A 19,138-nucleotide genomic window follows, 5' to 3' on the forward strand; every position below is an offset into this window, starting at 1 on the left:
CAGTTTTAATTAATAAGCTGTTTTCATCATTCAGGGCCGATATGAATTGCTTGTAACATTTGTGGGAAATAGTTTTCAATATAAAAATAAAACAAATTGAGCTTTATGTCACATTCATCATCCCCTGTAACCCATTTAAATGTCAAAAAATCAGTACAGACCAAAAGTCTATTTCTAGAAGCCTTAGTAGCCCTATTTATAAGAGTGAAATAAGACATTATCATCCCATTATTCCATCACATGCCTTCTGCACTTGAAGATATACACATTTCTTCTAGTTTTCTGTAACACAGAAGATAGTTTTTCTGTTGTTAAATATTTGTTGTCCAAAGAGTAAATAGTGAAGAAAATGGTGAGCCAGTGTCAGAGGAATGAACTGCTAGTTATATTATTGTGTGTTTGTTTCACTATACTATAATATTAATGTGTAATATAATATACAAATATTAACTTACTTTCTTATACATTTCTCAAATGAAAAAAATCACTGTGTTCTTCTATCCCTATTTGGAAATGAATTTTTTTCACACTGCAATTTGTTAGTATAACTTTACTGGAAGAACAAAGTTTTCAATGTATACGCTACTGATATATTTTGACAAAAATCATGCCATTGTATAGAAAATTTATGTCCTCCTATGTTTTATTATGAAATAAACCCCACGCTTTAAAAATTTTTTTCTTTATTTAAGTTCTTTTTCTGAGTTTTGTTTCCTAAGCAGGCAAGGCTCAGATATTCACATGCCTCCATGGCTGTATGTCTCTCTCTTCTAATAATTTTCAAATTTCAACTATGAGTGGGACTTGACAGTCTCAATAGTTCATTTAAGATGCATGAAAATAGGCAGCAGGATAGAGGAAAAAGATCCCATTAATGCCCATAGTGAGGATGCTGCTGCTGAGGATTATGATAAAGTAAGATGCTGCTGAGTTCAGTTCTAGGGAATCCATGCAGAATATGCGTATTAGGGATCTCCAGTCAAAAGAAGTGGATACAGCTGAATATCAGACTATTGCATACGAGAGTGTTCAGCCACAAGACATGCATCTGCAAGAAACCAGGCTGTGTGGTTTGTTACTTAGAGAAGTTTTGATGTATGATGTCATTATTATATCCAAATTCTTAAATAAACTTTGAAAAGAAAGAGTTCATTTACTGATGCACATGTTAAATGGTGCAAATTTCATGTTATGTAGAAAAGCATTGGGGAATATCCTTCTACTGGTTTTTATAGTTTTGTTTTTTTATGCCCATGCTTTTCTTTTTTGCTTTTACTGCTACAGGTAGTGCCATAGGAAGTGATGATATCATAGCAGGGAATGTGAGCAAGTACACTGTTCTCCCAGCTGGTTATTGTGGACAGCCTAAAAAAGGACATCTTATATTCGATGCATGTTTTGAAAGTGGTAAGCATTTTCAGCATTATTTTATGTTACAGAGTTGTCAATATATTAACACTTAACTGTATTGCTCAACTTTATGAAAAGTGTCTTAATTCTAAGACTTGCATTAAATACTACTTAACTCACTGATTCACTTCAGTCAGAGTATGACATAAAATCGGACTGTTCAAATGTGAAAAGGGTTGTGAAGTTTGTCATTACCTACAATGTACATTTCATGAGGTCCATCTCTTACCACATGTAGATACATAACTGGATTTTATTCTATTGTTATATACCGTATTTGGATCCCACTAATCAAAGATGTAATATTTAAAATATGTTATTTTAAAATTTAGTTTGGAAGTTTACTGGGGAAGTTAACTTTGTAAAGTGCCGAGCCTATCCTTGCATAGTTAGAAGTTTTTACAAATGTGTACGTACTGTCTTTAAATATATTTCTTGGTGTTTCTTGTGGCCTAATTCTGTATTGCTGAGGTTAATGGAAGTTCTGCCTCTGATGTCAACAGAAGGAGAATTAAACTTTAGGAAGCTACTGCAAACTGAAAGAGAAATTATTTTTACAAGAGTTATAGTTAGCATAGTAATTTAAAGAATATTTTTAATCATGTATGTTTATATGTGTGTGGGGTATGTAGGTAAATATAAATATATGAATATGTAGCATTGTTTAAATTTTTGTGTTACATATATGTGTGTCTCCAGATTTTTAGCTTAAATCTATTATTACTGGCTTACAGACCTACAGAGCACTGTTAAACACCATATGTACAAAAGACATTTGGCAGGATAAACTATAGTTTTCAGCATGGTTTATGTGAGAGGTGCTGGTAATGCCAAAACTGCTACAGTGTCTTGTAAAATGAGCTTTTTATGAAGAGTTACGTCCCTCAGGGTAGAATACTGACTGCCAGTTCCTGGATAAATATTAAATTGAGTTATTTAAATCCTTTGATTACATTATGTAAAAGGTATAAATGATGCAGTGAGTAATAAAGAGTATCTTATTTTTAAGACATGTCTCTGAAGGTTCAGACAATAGTTATGTATTTTTAAAAATACTTTGGATGCTATTTCATCATAGCTATGGTTTTATGAATTTTTGTATCAGAAAATGGCTTATGGAATTAATCAGTTGGCCAAGCTGAGAAATTTACTTTATTGTGTTAAGCTGCTCTGCAATGAAAAGGATCAGTAGCAGCCATCAAATTATTTGTGAAGTAATGTGTATCATTGCATGATGGTTTAATTCCAGTTTTTGAACAATAGAATTAATTATATTTTTAAATTAAAGCATTTATTCAGTTCAAAGGTAACGTTCATACTTTATATACTTTGACAATAATAGCATGTGATAGAGGCAGATGCTATTTGAAGTACTGTGTTTATTTACATTGTAGCATGATGAGGCTGTGATGTTGCTTTGCTTATTTAGACACCTCCAAAATACAAATATGAATAAAATTAATATGTTCATCTACTTTCTCATGATGATGATGTATTAGCAAGGATGATAATAATATTGTGTACACTTCATATGTAAATTCACTTCATCTTTTGTTATATGTCAGCCAAGTAATTGCTTAGAGTACCTTAACTGGTCAAAGAAAATTAAATGATTATTGGATATTTTATGAAGTCGTTATTAATGCTAAAATCTATGGCCTCCTATTATCCAAACAGTAGTATACAACATTTATACAGTAGTGTATTGATGCTCTTTGAGTACCACCTTAAAATGGTGATATCCTATTGGAATTGCCTTTTTCAAAGAACAGATTATAAAACTGATCCCACCCGGAGTACTGCATCCAGCTCTGGGGTCCCCACTACAAGAAATATATGGACCTGCCAGAGGAGTCCAGAGGAGGGCCACAAAAATGGTCAGATGGCTGGAACACTTCTCCTGTGAAGAAAGGCTGAGAGAACTTGGGTTGTTTAGCTTGGAGAAGGTTCCAGGGAGATCTTATTGCGGCCTTTCAGTATGTAAAGGGGGCTTATAAGAAAGATGGAGAAAGACTTTCTACCAAGGCCTGTAGAGACAGGACAAGCAGCAATGGTTTTAAACTGAAAGAGGATAGGTTTAGATTGGATATAAAGAAGAAATTTTTTACAAAGAGAGTGGTGAGACACTGACACAGGTTGCCCAGAGAAGTTGTGGATGCCCCATCATGGGAAGCGTTCAAGGTCAAGTTGGACCGGGCTTTGAGCAACCTGATCTAGTGAAAGATGTCCCTGCCCATGGCCAGGGGAATGGACTAAATGATCTTTAAAGGTCCCTTCCTACCCAAACCATTCTATGATGCTGTGATTCTATGAAAACAGGTCACATTAATTTTATAATAATTCCAAGTTAGCGTTACCTTATAGACCTAAATATACCTGAAGGAAATAGGCTATTGGGTTATAATTTATAGATTTTTTCCTAAGACTTGTGCTATGTCTATTATGATGATGTTGTTACTAAAGTTTCTTTACAGTTAAAGTTTTCTAAGTATTTATTAAATCTTTAAAAATAAACACAATGCAATTAAAAACCACAATAGTTATACTATACAGTGATTATAACTCTATATCTAATGTAACTTTAGTAGAACTTGTGATGTGGGTTTATATAACATTTTCACAGCAAATGGTCTTGGTCTTAGTGAAGCTGTGTTAGGATGGAGCAAAACTGGTTGGACAGTGGTACCAGTGGATTATTTGTTGATGATTTACTTTCAGGATAGCAGTTGTGTTAAATGTGATTCCATAAGTGGCTTTCCTCTCTTTGGCTGCATTCTGTATTTTCTTGAAAGATCTGGTTGATAGAACTGAAGGTTCCCTTCTAGACCTATTTTTCAATGACTATGATTTTATATTGCAGAAATGGGAGTAAATAGCTTTCAGAATAGAGAAAGAGTATTAAACTTGTAGAAAGCAGGAAAAAGATTAACACGTACAGAAGAAATGCTATTTAATATGCTTTCATTTTTGTAATGGCTATCATTATTGTATGAAGTAGTGCTGACAAGTAGGAATTCATTTGAGACAGAGGTGTGTTTTTATGTAGTCTGAAAACCAATGTCCAGTTTGCTGTTTTGAAGTGCCTTACTTCCAAAAAATAATAAAAAATAGAATTGAAATGGGCATTGGGTTTTCTTTTTATTCCACTCTGTTGTTGAGAGGCAAAATACACTATTTTTGCCATTCCTGACAGATCTTTATCTATCCTTTTCAGAGACTTTCAGTGAAGAAAGTTTCAATGAGAAAGCAGCAATCCATTCTAATGCTGCAATTTGCTCAATATAAGAAACATTTTCTTTCTATGTAGAAATGTTCTTACCAAAAATGCAATAATTCTTGTCCAGTCCTATAGGCACAGAAAGCAGATTATTCCTTTCTTCTTTGACTTAATGGAAAGCTACTATCATATCTTTCCTTGGCCTTTCCCTCCTCAGGTGAAATAACTGATTTTTTTTCAATAGTTCCTTAGTGGTCACATTTTCCGAATTTTCTACCATTCTTTATTTCCACTGGTCTTTCTCCAGCTGTTCCATGCCTTTCTTGACAAGCAGCGGTCCAAGGTGAACATAATACTCAGAGAAGCTGGTGCCAATACTATGTAGAGTTTATTACATGACATTCCTTGCAATCTATTTACTTCTGCTATGTGACAGTCCAATCTTTTTCACAATAGCATGGCACTGTTGACTTCTATAAAATTTATGATCCCTTATACTGTCCAGATCCTTTTCAGAAGAAGAGGCACCTAACCAGTTTGTAGCTTGCACTTAACTTACCCTTAATGAATCTGATGCTAGTTAAAGAATCGTTGCTGTAAAATAAATTCAATTACTGAAAATGAAGAATGGTGGTCGAACCTTTATCTTATAAATAACAGACAGAGGAGTGAAGGAGAGAGAGAATTATCAACTTGCAATTATGTCAGGAATTTGAATTTGTGTTTCCCATAGCTCAAGCTAGTTTTCTAACTGGAATCTTCCTTGTTATCTTTATTAATATTTAAGAATACATACAGCCAAAAGAAACTTTTTACATTAATTTATCATTAGCATAAAAGAAACTGATGAAAATTCAGATTTCTTGCATACCACAACATAATTTTTGGATAACGTCAGTTTTCATAAGACATGTGAGTTAGTTTCATGGAAAAATGGAAGCAGTGTTATCTACACATAGAACCAATTTAAAGGAAATAAATGTCACATTCGAAATGTACACATTTGGTCAGTTGTAATTCCTTTTCCTATTATTCATTAATGCATTCAATTATTAACACAGTTTCAGTTTAGCAGCAGCGCAGTGCTGTACAAATGTTCACCTCTCATCCTATCTGTTCTGGCAAAACCAGGAATTTTGCAGAATATAGTGCTTCGGGGAAAAGGATGTATTCACTCTTGCTATACAAAGAAGTCCATCCTGATTGAGTCAGGCCCAGATTTTGATGTAAAAATGTTCTTCAGGGAATCTGGCATCTTATACTCAAGATAAAATGGTATTTCAGACATTTTATTTTGTGTGGATATAAATGACTTTAAAGTTTAGTTTAGCCAGCTGCCCCTACTGTCTTGTGTTGGCTTAGCGCATGTTATTTCTGTTGGCATCAATTTAGTCAGCAGCCTTTTCTGGGTTGTGCCTAAGATTTATTTTTATTTGCTTAGTCATTTTTTTCCTGTACCAGATGTTTTTGGAGATGATACCTCCAGTGCTGGAAAACAGTTTTTTTCTGGCAACTTACATAACTGCAGTAGCTTTGCTTCTGCATGAGGTAACAATTATTTAATTTATTAATTTTAAATGATACACATGAAGCCTTTCACATGTATTTTGCAAAGTAGACAAAGAAAACATAAAGCAAATGTCTCAGTCCTTAAAAAGAGCCCAATATTTTTATGGCGCTGATGCCAGTTCAACCCTTTGTGCAGAGTCCCAGTCTAATCTTCTGGCTCTGCAAAAGGGAGGATGTATTCTGGCAATGACCTTAAAGCATGGGAACTCCAAGGATTTGACCATTGCTTGTGCAGGCTGCAAAAATGTCATTTATGTCAGGATTCAGAGAGAAGAAATATAGCTGACAGTGACATCGCTTTCCCTCCAAGCCCAAAAGCATGGCTGAATAAGCCAGAACATGAGTTGTGTTAGAAACACAATTGCAGCTATCCTGTAGCTCTGAAGTGGACCATGAAACAATCAGAAGCTCTTGGTCATGGATATTTTTCTTTGTTTTTGTGTGAAGATTGAAACCTACAGATTTGAGTTTATGCTGTCCTTTGAGAGCATTGCTGATTGACTAGATTCTCTGAGTGTTGAAGCAGTTCTAGTTCAGGTTCCCTGCACACTCATCTCATATAAATCAGGAGAAACCTCAAACATACTGGATTCTCGTGGTAGTCTAGCGGATGCCATCAGACAATATGGATGACTTGCTCTTTAAAATACCTCATCTTGGACTGTCTAGAGTCCATCAACACCTATTCTAGCAGGGTACAAGGCATGGCTCACACTGCCATGAATTCAGGCTGTATTTCTACAACCACTACAGAAGTATACCTTCAAAAAGTCTGTGAGAAATACCTTCCACTCAGCAGCCATCTTCACTGCAGTGCTCATAGGGCTTTGACAGGACCAAAGCTCCTCTGAGCTCAGAATACACCTGTGCCCACAGAGGCATCCACAACTTTTTTCTCATGGTGCAAAGACTGTTTGCTGGGTGTAGCCACAAGTTACCTTCATGGCTCCGTCACAGAGTGCTTTCAAGGTGGGCTCAAAATGGCTATAGCTTTTGCTTCCCCAGGCTCTTGATGTAGAGAACTGGCATATGAAAAACTTCTATTGACATTGCCAGCTGTGGCTTCACTGAAGAAAAATGCAAGGAATATTCAAATATTGTTCCTTTTGTTTGGTATCATCTGGCTTGCCAGTCACCACAGATGTATTGTTTGGTCACTCTGGCCTGTACATCTGAATTAACCACATACTTCTGAATTAAATTCTGTCTTGCCTGGTAGGATGTCATAGGGAACATGGGAGGAAGCTGGAGTTAGGTGATAGCCTGTGATGTGTTGGGAGGATGGTTAAAAAACCCAAGCTCAACCGTTTCTGCTGCTTATGGCTCAAATTGCTTGTTTTATAATTGCTTTTGAGCATTGAAGGAACAGTGTTGGCTCACAGAGGTTTGTAAATCTCCGCATTCATACTGTTAAATACAGGGGCTTTTTATAAGGTTGTGAAAATACATATTTTGGCTTGTTAGTCAAATATAATGCTGTTTAAATGTTAAAAAATACTGTGTTTCTTGAAATTAGAAATGAAGCTGCCGTCTGCTTTTATTCTCATTTCAACCAAGAAGTGGAACTCCGCCAAGAGTCATTAAATCTTCTATCCTTTGGATGAATTCTTATTTTTTTATGAAAAAATGTTATGATTGGGTAATTTGTGTATTGTGGTTTATGCTCAAAAGGTTGTAATTAAAGTTTTGTAAAATTTTAGATTCAATCTCAATTACTGTAAACCTCATATTATTATGTTGACTGATGTACCACCACCTTGCAGTGAAAATGATTGACAAATATTAGTTTGTCTTTTCCTACAGCAGGTTTATATAATATTTTGTATTAGAAACCTGATAAAAAAATTCAGTACTGATGGATTGCAAATGATATTAATCAGATGGAAAAAGTTAAGTTTTACAATGTATTAAGAGATCTCATGTGACTGAGAAGTACCCTTGTATCTTTTCTGTTAAGGTTTTAAATATCTTTCTGTATTTCAAAAATAGGGTAATGTACTTCTAAAACACTTTGCCCAACACTCAAAATTGCAGTAAGTGATTGTAATTCCGCTGATCTCATTGTAACCACTTACAGGCGTGAAATAGGCCATTGAGCTTTACCATGAAAGATATCTTATGAACAAAAGCAAAGATAGTATAGGATGAATTGCCCTTTGGGGGTGCCTATGTCCCAGTTGCAAAGACTTGACATGTAACTTTACACAGCTAAAATGAGGTGATTTTAATCTTACTTGTGATTAATAAAATACTGTAAAACCTGAGTTGCAAAACTTTTTCTGAAATGGACATTTTTGTTTGTAAAATGTTTAAAAATGGAAACTAAGATGATACAGAAGACAATACTGTTAGCATTATCTTCAAAGAAAAACTGAAATCCACCCTGGGAAATAGTTACATTTTTGGCATCTAATATACAACTGTTATATTCTTTCAAAATTGTCAAACAAGCTGATCCTACATGTGTTTACATTTAGGTGAACAGAAATACCCTTCTTCACCTTGATTTCAGTGGCACTACTATGATATCCTAGAACAGGAATAAAGCAATACAGGCAAATGTAATAATGGCACATTAATAGAAATAAAAAGTGCAAAAGTTGTGTAAAGCAACTTTCTTCCAGTGTAAACACTTTTAGTAGTAGACTAAACTGTTTTGGAGCAAAAACTAGTTGTTATTCCAAATTTCCTGTATTATAGTGTGTCACGTATAGCTAGAATCACTGTCAGGTAGACTCTTTTGGCTTTCACTTCTATGAGAATGCTCATATGCAATGTAGAAACAAAAGAAATGAAAGTCGATACGTATTTCAGTAATGATTTCTGTTTTGAGCCTACATTTGTGGCACTGACGTGTGACTGATTAACGAAACACTTTATTTTAGTTGTATCCTTATTTGTTGACATTAATTTATGCCATATTTCACATAAAGATATTACGTGGTTATTGCTACGAGTAGGGATAATTTAACAACTGTTTCCTTTTTCTGAAAATGTCGGTTCCCAGTTCAAAGCATTGTTATTCTATCAGAGTATCAATGCCTTTGGACTACTGCAAGTTAGAAGTCACAAAAAAATTAAGAACAAAAGATTGACTTAAATTTTTTTTTTGTTTTTTAATGATGACCCTAGGCATAGATTAATGGATGTAGCATGCACAAAGTGATATCAGTTAACATATATGACATTACTCAGATGTCTCAAACTCCGGAAAAAGCACGTGAATGATTTATGGAATTGATATTAATCTCTTTCCAGTAAATGCATTACTAAAGTTACATGGGAAATTGATGTTACTGCTGTAATGCCAAATTAATTTCTTTCTTGCTAGGTCAGCATTGCAAATGGAACTAAATATTAACCTTTTAAATATCTAAAGAGAATATAGTATGGAAGACATTTTTACGAATGGGGGAGTGCTTAGTGTTGATGTGATACCAGCTAACAAATAGAGCATTAGTCAAGTATCTTAACTTGTGGGAAATAGATATTAATGACTTATGGAGCTAATGACAATGCAAGAAGAATTAGTATAATAGCATCAGTAAAGAATTAGGATGTTAATTGTAGTTGGTGTGCTGATTATAATTTTCACAGTCGGTTTATCTTCTGATTATCGTGCTACCTTCTTCAAGACCTAGCCTTTTCCTCCTGCCTCTTACTGCATGTTTGCATCTCCTTTGCTAGTACAGAAGCACATGTGTTGATTTGCTGTTTGACTGACCTAGGAGGGACTGGAATAAGCAACTGGAAATGGAAGCAGAAATGTCTTAGATCGGATAATTTTAAGTTCAGAGCAGATTTTCAACAGCATCTGTATGAGGAACAACCAAATAGAGTAGGAATCCTTACTCTGGAAAAGAGACAACTGAGGAAGAATATATTAGAGGTCTGTAAAATCATGATTCTTAGTCAAAATGTCAATGAATATGAACAGTGCTTCCCTGTCTGTTCTCTTTGTACAAAAAGTAAGGGCCATCAAATGAAACTAGCAGTTAATGTGTTGAAAGCAAACAAAGCAGAATGGTTCCTCACATATTGTTTAAGCAAGCTGTGGACCTTCTTCCTGCAGGATGTGGATGCTAAAAGTTTATGTGTGTCATGCTTTCAAGCAAAAAACCCAACTGACAAGACCAGGGAAGAAAAATCAGTTGAAATCTACTAAACACTGACACCATCTCTGGCTCAGAAGGTTCATAAACTGTACATTGTAAATTGGGGAATTATTCTGGGGAGGTATCTTCAAATGATTGCTTTGTTCCCATGCTGTTCTCTAGGGATCCATTTCTAGCAGTTACTGGGCTAGACCTTGATCTCACCTGATAGATACATCTGGTTAAATGGTTAATCACTGTTACTACATAGGATTATCTTTTATTTTCTAAAAATAGATTACAGGTTATAGTTACAAGCCAAAATTAATGTCATGCAAAACTATTATTTGATCAGGCAGTAGGAAGGAAAATCTTACAGTTACTGTTTCCATTCAAACTAATTTTCTTAGGAAGATGGTGGTTGAAGATGGTGTGCTGACATTAGCAACAGCTGTCCAGAAACACACCCAATGCAGATCCATTCTTAAGATTTCGCGCTATACGTTCCTGGTACTTACATTTCCATCAGACTTTCAGTTTTTGGTAGGATTTTTGTAAACTTGCTCTTTGACAGAGAAGGAATTGTAAAAAAATGAACAACAAAGATACTTTATACAAAGATGTTTAAGTAATTTTTGAGAATAAGCAGAAGGATTTTCATATATACCAGGTTCTGAGATAAATTTTCCATTTTCCATTTTTCTGGCTCTGTTCAAAATTTTCCATCTGGAAAAGTGATAGAGGGAAATACAAGAAAGAATAGCAATGTCCCTGCCAGTGTGAAGGAACATTACATTACACTGAACAAATATCCTTATCTGAATGTACAATCACTGAAATAAATGCAGCTGTGTTTATTTCAGCATAATCAGATATATTTGAATATAAAATCATTGACATAAATGCAGCTGTGTTTATTTCAAACTGCACATGTTAATATGAACATGAATGTGACATCAGTTAATCACTCATGAATGTGTAGAGGTATGTATATGTAGTGGCACAATAGAGGCCTATGACAGTTGAAAGTATGAAGAAAAAAATCCAGCTGAGCTTGCGCTTTACCTAAAAATTTTTATAACAGCATTGGAAGTCACTGATGAGGAGATGCAGAATTCTTCTCATATAAAATCCCTAGATTTGAATAAATCTATAGTTACTCTATAGAGTAACAGGTGACCTGTTCTTCAGTACTGACTAAGGAAATAATTGCTTTGAATAATTGCTTCTTAAAATAGAGAATCGTGTTAGTTTTCAGTGATTGGTAGGTCCAGGTCAATCTCTTCTGATGGGTGCAGTGCAGACCTTAACTTTACCTTAGATTTTTATCTGATTTTAAGCCTTAAAAAGAGCTGCCAACCACCCTTCCAGAATTTAATCTTGCTGGGTTCTCAAACCCAGGGAAAATAGAGTGAAGAGCAGTGCCAGTGGAAAAAGTTTGGCATTGTTTATTTTGGTAGGGATGTTTCTCCTTGCTATTTCCCCAGAGTAGTTCTCTGCCTTCACTGTCCTGTTTATATCCTTAACCTCTGTCTTTTTAGATCAAAGCCATTGAGAACTAGAAGAAATTGAAAAGTGTTCTTTACTCTGCTTATGCAGATGGTGCTATATAGAATATCAGAAGGAATGGCTGTGCTCAGAATAAAAGATAAAGTGGCATCAGAACAGTAAATATTTTGGAGCTAAGAGGTATTGGAAAGGCTTTCTTTTCATCTGGGAGAATGCTGAAATATTCTCTAGACTAAATAGTGGTATCTTGTTCAGTTAGTTCAATAACCTGTAATATTATCCTGTTTTGCAGAAGACAGCAGCACAAAAGACACGGTTCTTGACTGCCTAGCACCTTGAGTAGTAAATTTCAGCTGTGTGAAATGAGTGTAAAATGGCTGAGAAATGTTAAGAGTGCTTTGCATCAGTTTCATGTGAACTAAATGATGAATGAAATCTAGGAAATTTCATATCTTGTATTACGTCTACTAGATTTGATCAAATAGTGATGTTATAAAGAATAAGGGAACAGAAGGAGAGGGACTGAAGCTGAGAAAATACATTTGAAACGTTTGCACTAGGTCCTGCACTCAAAGGGACATTGGCTGTGTTGCAGAGCAGTGCGGTGCTGCTGTTTCTCTGTCACTGTGTGACGTGCAACATGTGGTGCTGCTGATTTGCTCAGTACGTGGCTTAGGGAGCACTAACTGGGAGAACAATATTTTTTTTACTTGCTTGTCAGCTCCAGATAAATGAATACCTTTGTATGATCACATTTAATTTATTTTTTTTTTTAAATGAGTTGAAGACACTGGAACAGGCTGCCCAGAAAGGCTGTGGAGTCTCCATCCATGGAGGTATTCAAAACCTGAGCAGATGCACTACGGAGCAACGTCCTTTTGCTTACGCTGCTCTGAGTAGGGGGGGCGGACTAGACAATCTCCAGAGAACCCTTAGAAATCACTTAGAAGATTACCACTTCCCCCCTCCCTCCCTCCCTCCCCTGAAATTAGAATACGCTCCAGATAGGTTCTGTTCTTCTTGTTGTTCTCTAAATTGTTTTAAAATTCTCAACTGCCTGCTCTTCGAAAGTTAACAAGCCAAATTAAGATCTTTGCTTGTTTGAGCTGCCACTGTAATGCAAGAAGAGACAAAACACTGAAATACTTAATGGTCTGTACTTTTGAAAGAATACTGGTTGAAAAACATACTTCAGAAGAGGTGTTTCTGCATAAACTAAAAGTATTTTTATTCTCGGATTGATACTATCTGATTTTAGGAGAAAATATTTTAGAATATTTTGCTCAGCCTAACATGAATTTGGATACAAGTTATTAGGTGGGAAACACATTATTTTGGATACACGCAGAGCTTCATTTTGCATTTATTGATTCTGTTTAGTAATCTAATTGCCTTCTAGGTTCAGCCTTTAGCATGCTAATTTTGATTTAGTGTTTGTATTTCTGAAAACAAACTGGGAACAAACCATATATTATCACTCTGTGTTCTTTAGACAGCTACTGAATTCCAGGATCTGCTACAGTAACATAATATAAAGGTAGATTACCATAATATATTAAGGGTTATTATTATATTCTAACAATTTCAGGTAGAATCACATCTCTTTCTCTTTCATCTGAAACTGTAAGATAACTTATTGTTTGTAAGAAGTATGATTTATTCTGTTTAAACCCCCCCTGGTTTTGAATGTTTATTGTTACTACTGTACTACCTTATGAATAATTAATCTGTAGTAGCCTTTTCTAAGATTGTAAATTAATGTAAAATTTCTGATGTGAAAAACTTTAAAGCCATTTTCATGTATGCAATATAAAAATATATAGAGCTAAGGAATAATACATCTAGAATTTTTTTTCCTTTCAGCATTTTGGTGGTCAGTTTAAGAGATTACCTTCACAGTGAGTTTTGAAATGATTGACTAATAAATTTTGACATTTGTGCTCCTTTTTTGTCTTTCTTCTTATTTGCAGTTTTTACATAGTACTTTACATATATCTTTCATATTACTGTTAAGTTGTATAATGAAATATCTTCAGTGCTCTAGTGATCATGTAAATGCACGTATACCTGCACTGAGCTGACTGCCGCTTGTGTAGGCACAGTCAAATTAGATTGCATAGCAATGTTAGCACAGCCCAAAATGTCTCAAGACTGGATAAATACTGAGACGGTTAGTTCACGCTGAGTTTTGTGCTGTTACAGATACATTGCTGTCAGAATACCAGAGCTAGCTAATTTATGTTGGAGCTGGGTAAGGTGACATATGATGATGCACTTATTCCTCTGAAATGCATTGCGGATGTACTCCTCACTAAACAGTAAAGTTAAGACAAGGAATGGAACAGCAATGTTATAATTAATTTATGCTTTCATCTAAAAAATGAAAGATCATAGCAAGTTGAAACTTGACTTTTGGTTATTACTGCATGTATTTCCTATGGTTCTTCTGTTTCAGTAGCTTCAGGATTGATCCATTCTTGCTTATCCCAAACACTTGTCATCCTCTTACTTGATTATCGCGATGTTATCCTGCCTGTTATTTCTCTTTCCTCTCTGCATTTTTGTAAATGTTATTGCTGAAGTATCTTCTTTTGTACGTTCAGGGAATGTTGAGCCCCACTTCTTGAGCCTGTACATTGAATGCTATATCAAATTAAACCTTGTTATCCTCATCTCTAGTACTCTATGTTATCGGCTTTCCATTAGCATCTGTTTTGTTTTTCATTATTCCCATCTGTGTGCTCTTCTTTATCCTTTTGGATTTAGTGATCCATTTATTTCCTTCCCTCATATTTGCATTTGCATTTTCATCAGTAAACATTTTTGTCCCTTTTATTTCAGTCATGGTTTCCCATTTTCATGTGATTTCCTCTGCAAATATCCTTATTATTCTTCCTTGAAAGATTTTCTTAAATCTGTCTTTCCAAAGTTCTTTCTCTTTTATTTGTTTATTTATTTATTATTTATTTAACAGAACTGGGATCTGGAACTGTTGTCCTGATGTTTGGTGATTATTTGTCCTTAATCAGTCTGCATGTTCTTTTGGACAGGAAATGTTTCTTACCAAAAACTTAACTTCAACTGTGCAGTTTGAATCTTTTCTCAAGCACAGGGGATCTATGTTGACAGATGCCAAATCTTCAGTGCCTGGTCCAGGGCAGAAATCAGTGGAAAAAATTCTGCACAACAATGATTTCTGTTGGCTTTGGGTCAGATCATAAGCTTGTGGAACTTTCTGTGAATTAATAGTCATGTGGCGACTGGGAAAATGTTCTGTTATTCAGTGGGCCAGAGGTCAGTAAGAGTGAATGCTAGAGGAAAGATAATTGATTAGATGGCATGAAAATAAGAACATTCTGAGTGACTACAATCAAGTTCAGTTAAAAGTATCTGTCCAATATATCTGTAGTGTAACAATCATTATGACATCTAGATTCTTAGGATGTGAATACACGACTTCCAAGACCTCTAATTTTATTTTCTCTTTAGGATATTGGCCTAGTTAATAATAGCATGTGCTTATAATCTCTTACTGCAGATTGCTGTGGGCTTTGGTTTTCATTTTTTAGTTAGAATTCTGAGGCTCACAGAAGTTAAGAGCTTCAGTGTTATACAGTAGAATCACCATTTGAAGCATTTTGACATTATCTTCTTTGAAGTACACTAATTGGATTTAAGCCCACACCTTTGATTACTCTTTAAAACTGAACAAAGTATGTGTCATCCTGAATCACGGTAGATAAGATGGACTTTCCTTTGTAGGGCTGCTTTTTTTAAAGTCTGCCATGCTTCAACTGATATTAGGAATAATACATACTATTTCAGATATAACATAACAATAACTGATACTATTTCAGCAGTACAGGAAAACTTAAATACTATTGGAAAAATTGTGTTAGGTTATCTCCACTGACTCAGACTAATGAAGAATGAACCAGCTGAGTAAAAAAAGGGTAGGGAGAACAAGCATTATCTTTTGCAACCTATTCACTTTTGGCTGATTTAATGTAGATGATGAGGTAAGCAATATTGTGTTCATTGAGAGTACTGTAACAAGCTTTGTTAACTGATAATAATAACTGGAAGACATATGTTAAATTGTTGATTCATATGAGAAAGAAAGAATACTGAAATCAGAAAGCTGTATTACTATAATTTGATAATTGTGATTTAGTCTTTATTATCTATGTGGCTTCATAGTGATAGCAAATATAGGCCAGCATATTTTAGCAAAATAAAATTCCAAAGTGTATGAATTAGAAAATGTGGAGAAAATGAAAGTATAGGCTCATTAATGCAATCTAGTGTGATTTTACTATGGATGCTACATTTGAAAGATATAGGTTGTGAATTATTTCCAATCCTGCAGAAAGACCAAGAAAATCTAACTAAATAAAATAAACTTATTTTTATTAGTGTTCTTAATTAACATGTTTTAGTCCTATAAAATAATCTTGTCTCACAGTCATAGAGCCTAGAAAAAATTATTAGCCAATCATTACTCCATTTTTATTATTCTTTGCCAGATGATGGCACAAAAATATCCTAATACGGTTTCAGCATCATTATGTCAAACACTTTGCAGAGGAATGTGGAGACTCAGTTCCTTATGAGAGTACTAGCCAGCGTAATTGTCCTGTTGTATGATACACACAGGTGGTGCTACCTTGAACCACACAATTTTAATGGAGTGTGTTCAGGCTAAGGTCTGTTTATGTGGGTTCTGTTTCAGGTTGGGTTCTAGGCCTTATCAGCAGTAAGATACAGCAAGCAAATGCAAAAATAATAAGAGAGAAAGGGGAAAAAAGAAAGATACTAATATCCATGTGACTGTGTAATGCCTGGTTCTGCAGGGGCCAAATCCCTCAGTGTGTATAGAATTGGTTTTTGCAAGTGAGGTTTTGTGTGTCCTTAACAGAATCAATTTGCTGATTAAAAAAATTAGTTTTTTTTAAAAATCAAAATATGCTTGATAATCCATCAGGTTTCCTGATACCCCCTATTATATTCTTATTTGTAAAAGAAATATTTTTTTTTATAAATTGACATTTGCAATGCTCCTGCCATCCTAGTGAACTATAGCAAGCTGCCCACCTGTTCAGAATTAGAAGTCTTTTAAATTTTAATTGTAATTCCTAAATTATAAACTATTTCCATCCTTAGAGTGGACAGTGGGACTGCCATTTTTCTTGTGAGTCTGGGATGTTTAAAAGCAAAAGGTCCTTCTGTTGCTGACTTCCTTGCACATCAGCAGTATGACAGAAAGTCATCTTTCAGTCACAGAGGTAATGTTTTCATGTCAGTATGGTAAAAACATGAAAAAGAAGACAAAGGCTTTATAAGTTCCTGGTTTTGAAGGCTGGGTTTTGAAAAAGCACGTATATTTGGTTAAAACTAGGAACATATGTTAATATATCTTTTATTTAAAAGTTTGTCACTACTGAGAGTAACATTTAAAAATTGTTCTACTAATACATTAAATATCCACATTTTTTATTTCTCAGTAAATAAAGAAGTACACATTATAAAAGTTAAAGACCTATTATTAAAATTAGGAACCACAAATAATTACTTCTTAAGGTGATAATTGTTTTGTTATGCAACTACTTGCACAATGTTCCATTATGTAATAAATCTTTCTAATGCATTCAATAAAGATATTTTTGTGTATCATAATGAATGTGTTGTAAAGTGCATGCATATAGATTCAAACTCGAAATTAACCTTGGATGTATTTAAATAAGTGATTTTAATTAACCCTTTTATCTCATAGTTAATACGCTTTATGTGCTAAAGGACTTATATTAATACCCCAGCAGCTTCTTATATGAGAACAAAGAATTATTTTTAAGATTAGATTTTGGTGTAAAATGACCTTGCTATGGATTCACTGGCAGGGGGTACTATTAGAAATACAATACAGTATATAACAAAAGTAGTGGGGTTTGTTGTTATTTTTAATTAAAAAGGTTTGATACTTCTTCAGGTTCTTACATAAACAGAGGTAAAGTGGCACCTCTCTTTAGAAATCCAGTAAGACTAATTTTGCGTAGAAATAGTACTGCTATATGTGTGTGTATGTCACCGCTTTTGAAGACTCAAAAGCAACATTTGAACTGTATGGTTGACCAAGGTCACTTCATGTCCACGAGAAACAATACTACAGCTCAACAGTCACTGTATTGTGATTTTGGTACTAATTGCTTTAAAAATACTGATTTGTCTTCTGGTTTTGTGAAATAACTTGTAAGAAGATTTTGTCTGTTTTGAAAATCTACATCTTTGGGTTTTTAATATTTTTTCTTTCTTTTTGGAAAACTATGGTCCTACCAAATAAAGACCCAGAGAGAATAAACTTGGAGGTACAGTCAAATAAAAGAAAATTTAATTTTAATCCACTTAATTAGAATCCTAAATCAAGCTTAACTGGGCATCCTGATAAGCTAGAAACTTCTGGATATCAAAGAATTACTAGAAGAGCAGAAGAAGTCCATATCTGATGTGACTGACTTTGTCTATTAATATAGGAGCATCTCTGCAAACCATGCCTTTATATAGCCCAAACCTCCCGCTTAGCTCACCATCTAAGGTTTTGCAAATAGCTTATTGACTTAAATATGCCTCTACCTTGCACTTCAGCCTATATATAGAAATGAGTAATAGGAGAATAATTGGCCTGCTCTTGTCTTACAATTTCTTTCTGAGTACAGAGTAAATGTACGAAGATAAGGCATCTCGGCTGAAGACCTACTGAAAGGTTAAGATTATGTGCCTGCTCATTAGGAACAAACTGATATCTGTAGGACCAAGTGCTACCTGTCTTTCTTAGCAGATGGATGGAGATCAGACCTGCAGTATGATGGAAAGACTCGGAAAGAGAAGCTGAGAACATGCCTATGAATTGTGAGGCCCCCCTTCCTCTTCCAGAAGCTCTGGGTTCCCTATTAGCCTAGCTAGAAGGAGCTTACTTGTCCCTATTTCATGGATGTAGTCCTCCTCCTGTCTCCATGTCGCACACCCTTCCACCCCCTTCTGGGTTCTCTGGCTCCCATTAATTGCCTGCTAATATGGCTGCAATATAAAGAGCTGTTTCTTCATGACCTTTCAGTTGTAGTAATTCCCAGTTTTGACAGTCAGAAAGGCATCAGTGTATTGAGACTCAGTTGGCAGAGGTGCTGGGTATTTTTTCCACATTAGTGTCAGCATTTGGTTAAGAATTTGGCTGAGAAGAAATGGAACTTGAAATAATAGTCATATTTCATCGGACTTTTAAAGTCATAGTTTCCTCTGGGTTTTGTGTGTTGAAGATAAAGGTGAAAAGTAACAGCAAAAGTAAAAG

At 34.8% G+C, this 19,138-nt stretch overlaps 1 protein-coding gene across 2 annotated transcripts in view; it reads left to right on the forward strand.

Annotated features, from left to right (window-relative positions):
• LOC104314751 (AGBL carboxypeptidase 4) overlaps positions 1-19,138 on the forward strand; it is a 977,524-nt gene that overhangs the window by 16,436 nt on the left and 941,950 nt on the right. For both annotated transcript variants that reach the window (XM_069788781.1, XM_069788782.1), the window contains exon 2: positions 1,285-1,407. In XM_069788781.1, the coding sequence (XP_069644882.1) occupies positions 1,285-1,407 (123 nt within the window). The remainder of the gene's footprint in view (positions 1-1,284; positions 1,408-19,138) is intronic.

The sequence above is a fragment of the Haliaeetus albicilla genome, chromosome 8 (genome assembly GCF_947461875.1).
Source record: "Haliaeetus albicilla chromosome 8, bHalAlb1.1, whole genome shotgun sequence".
Classification (NCBI taxonomy): Eukaryota; Metazoa; Chordata; class Aves; order Accipitriformes; family Accipitridae; genus Haliaeetus; species Haliaeetus albicilla.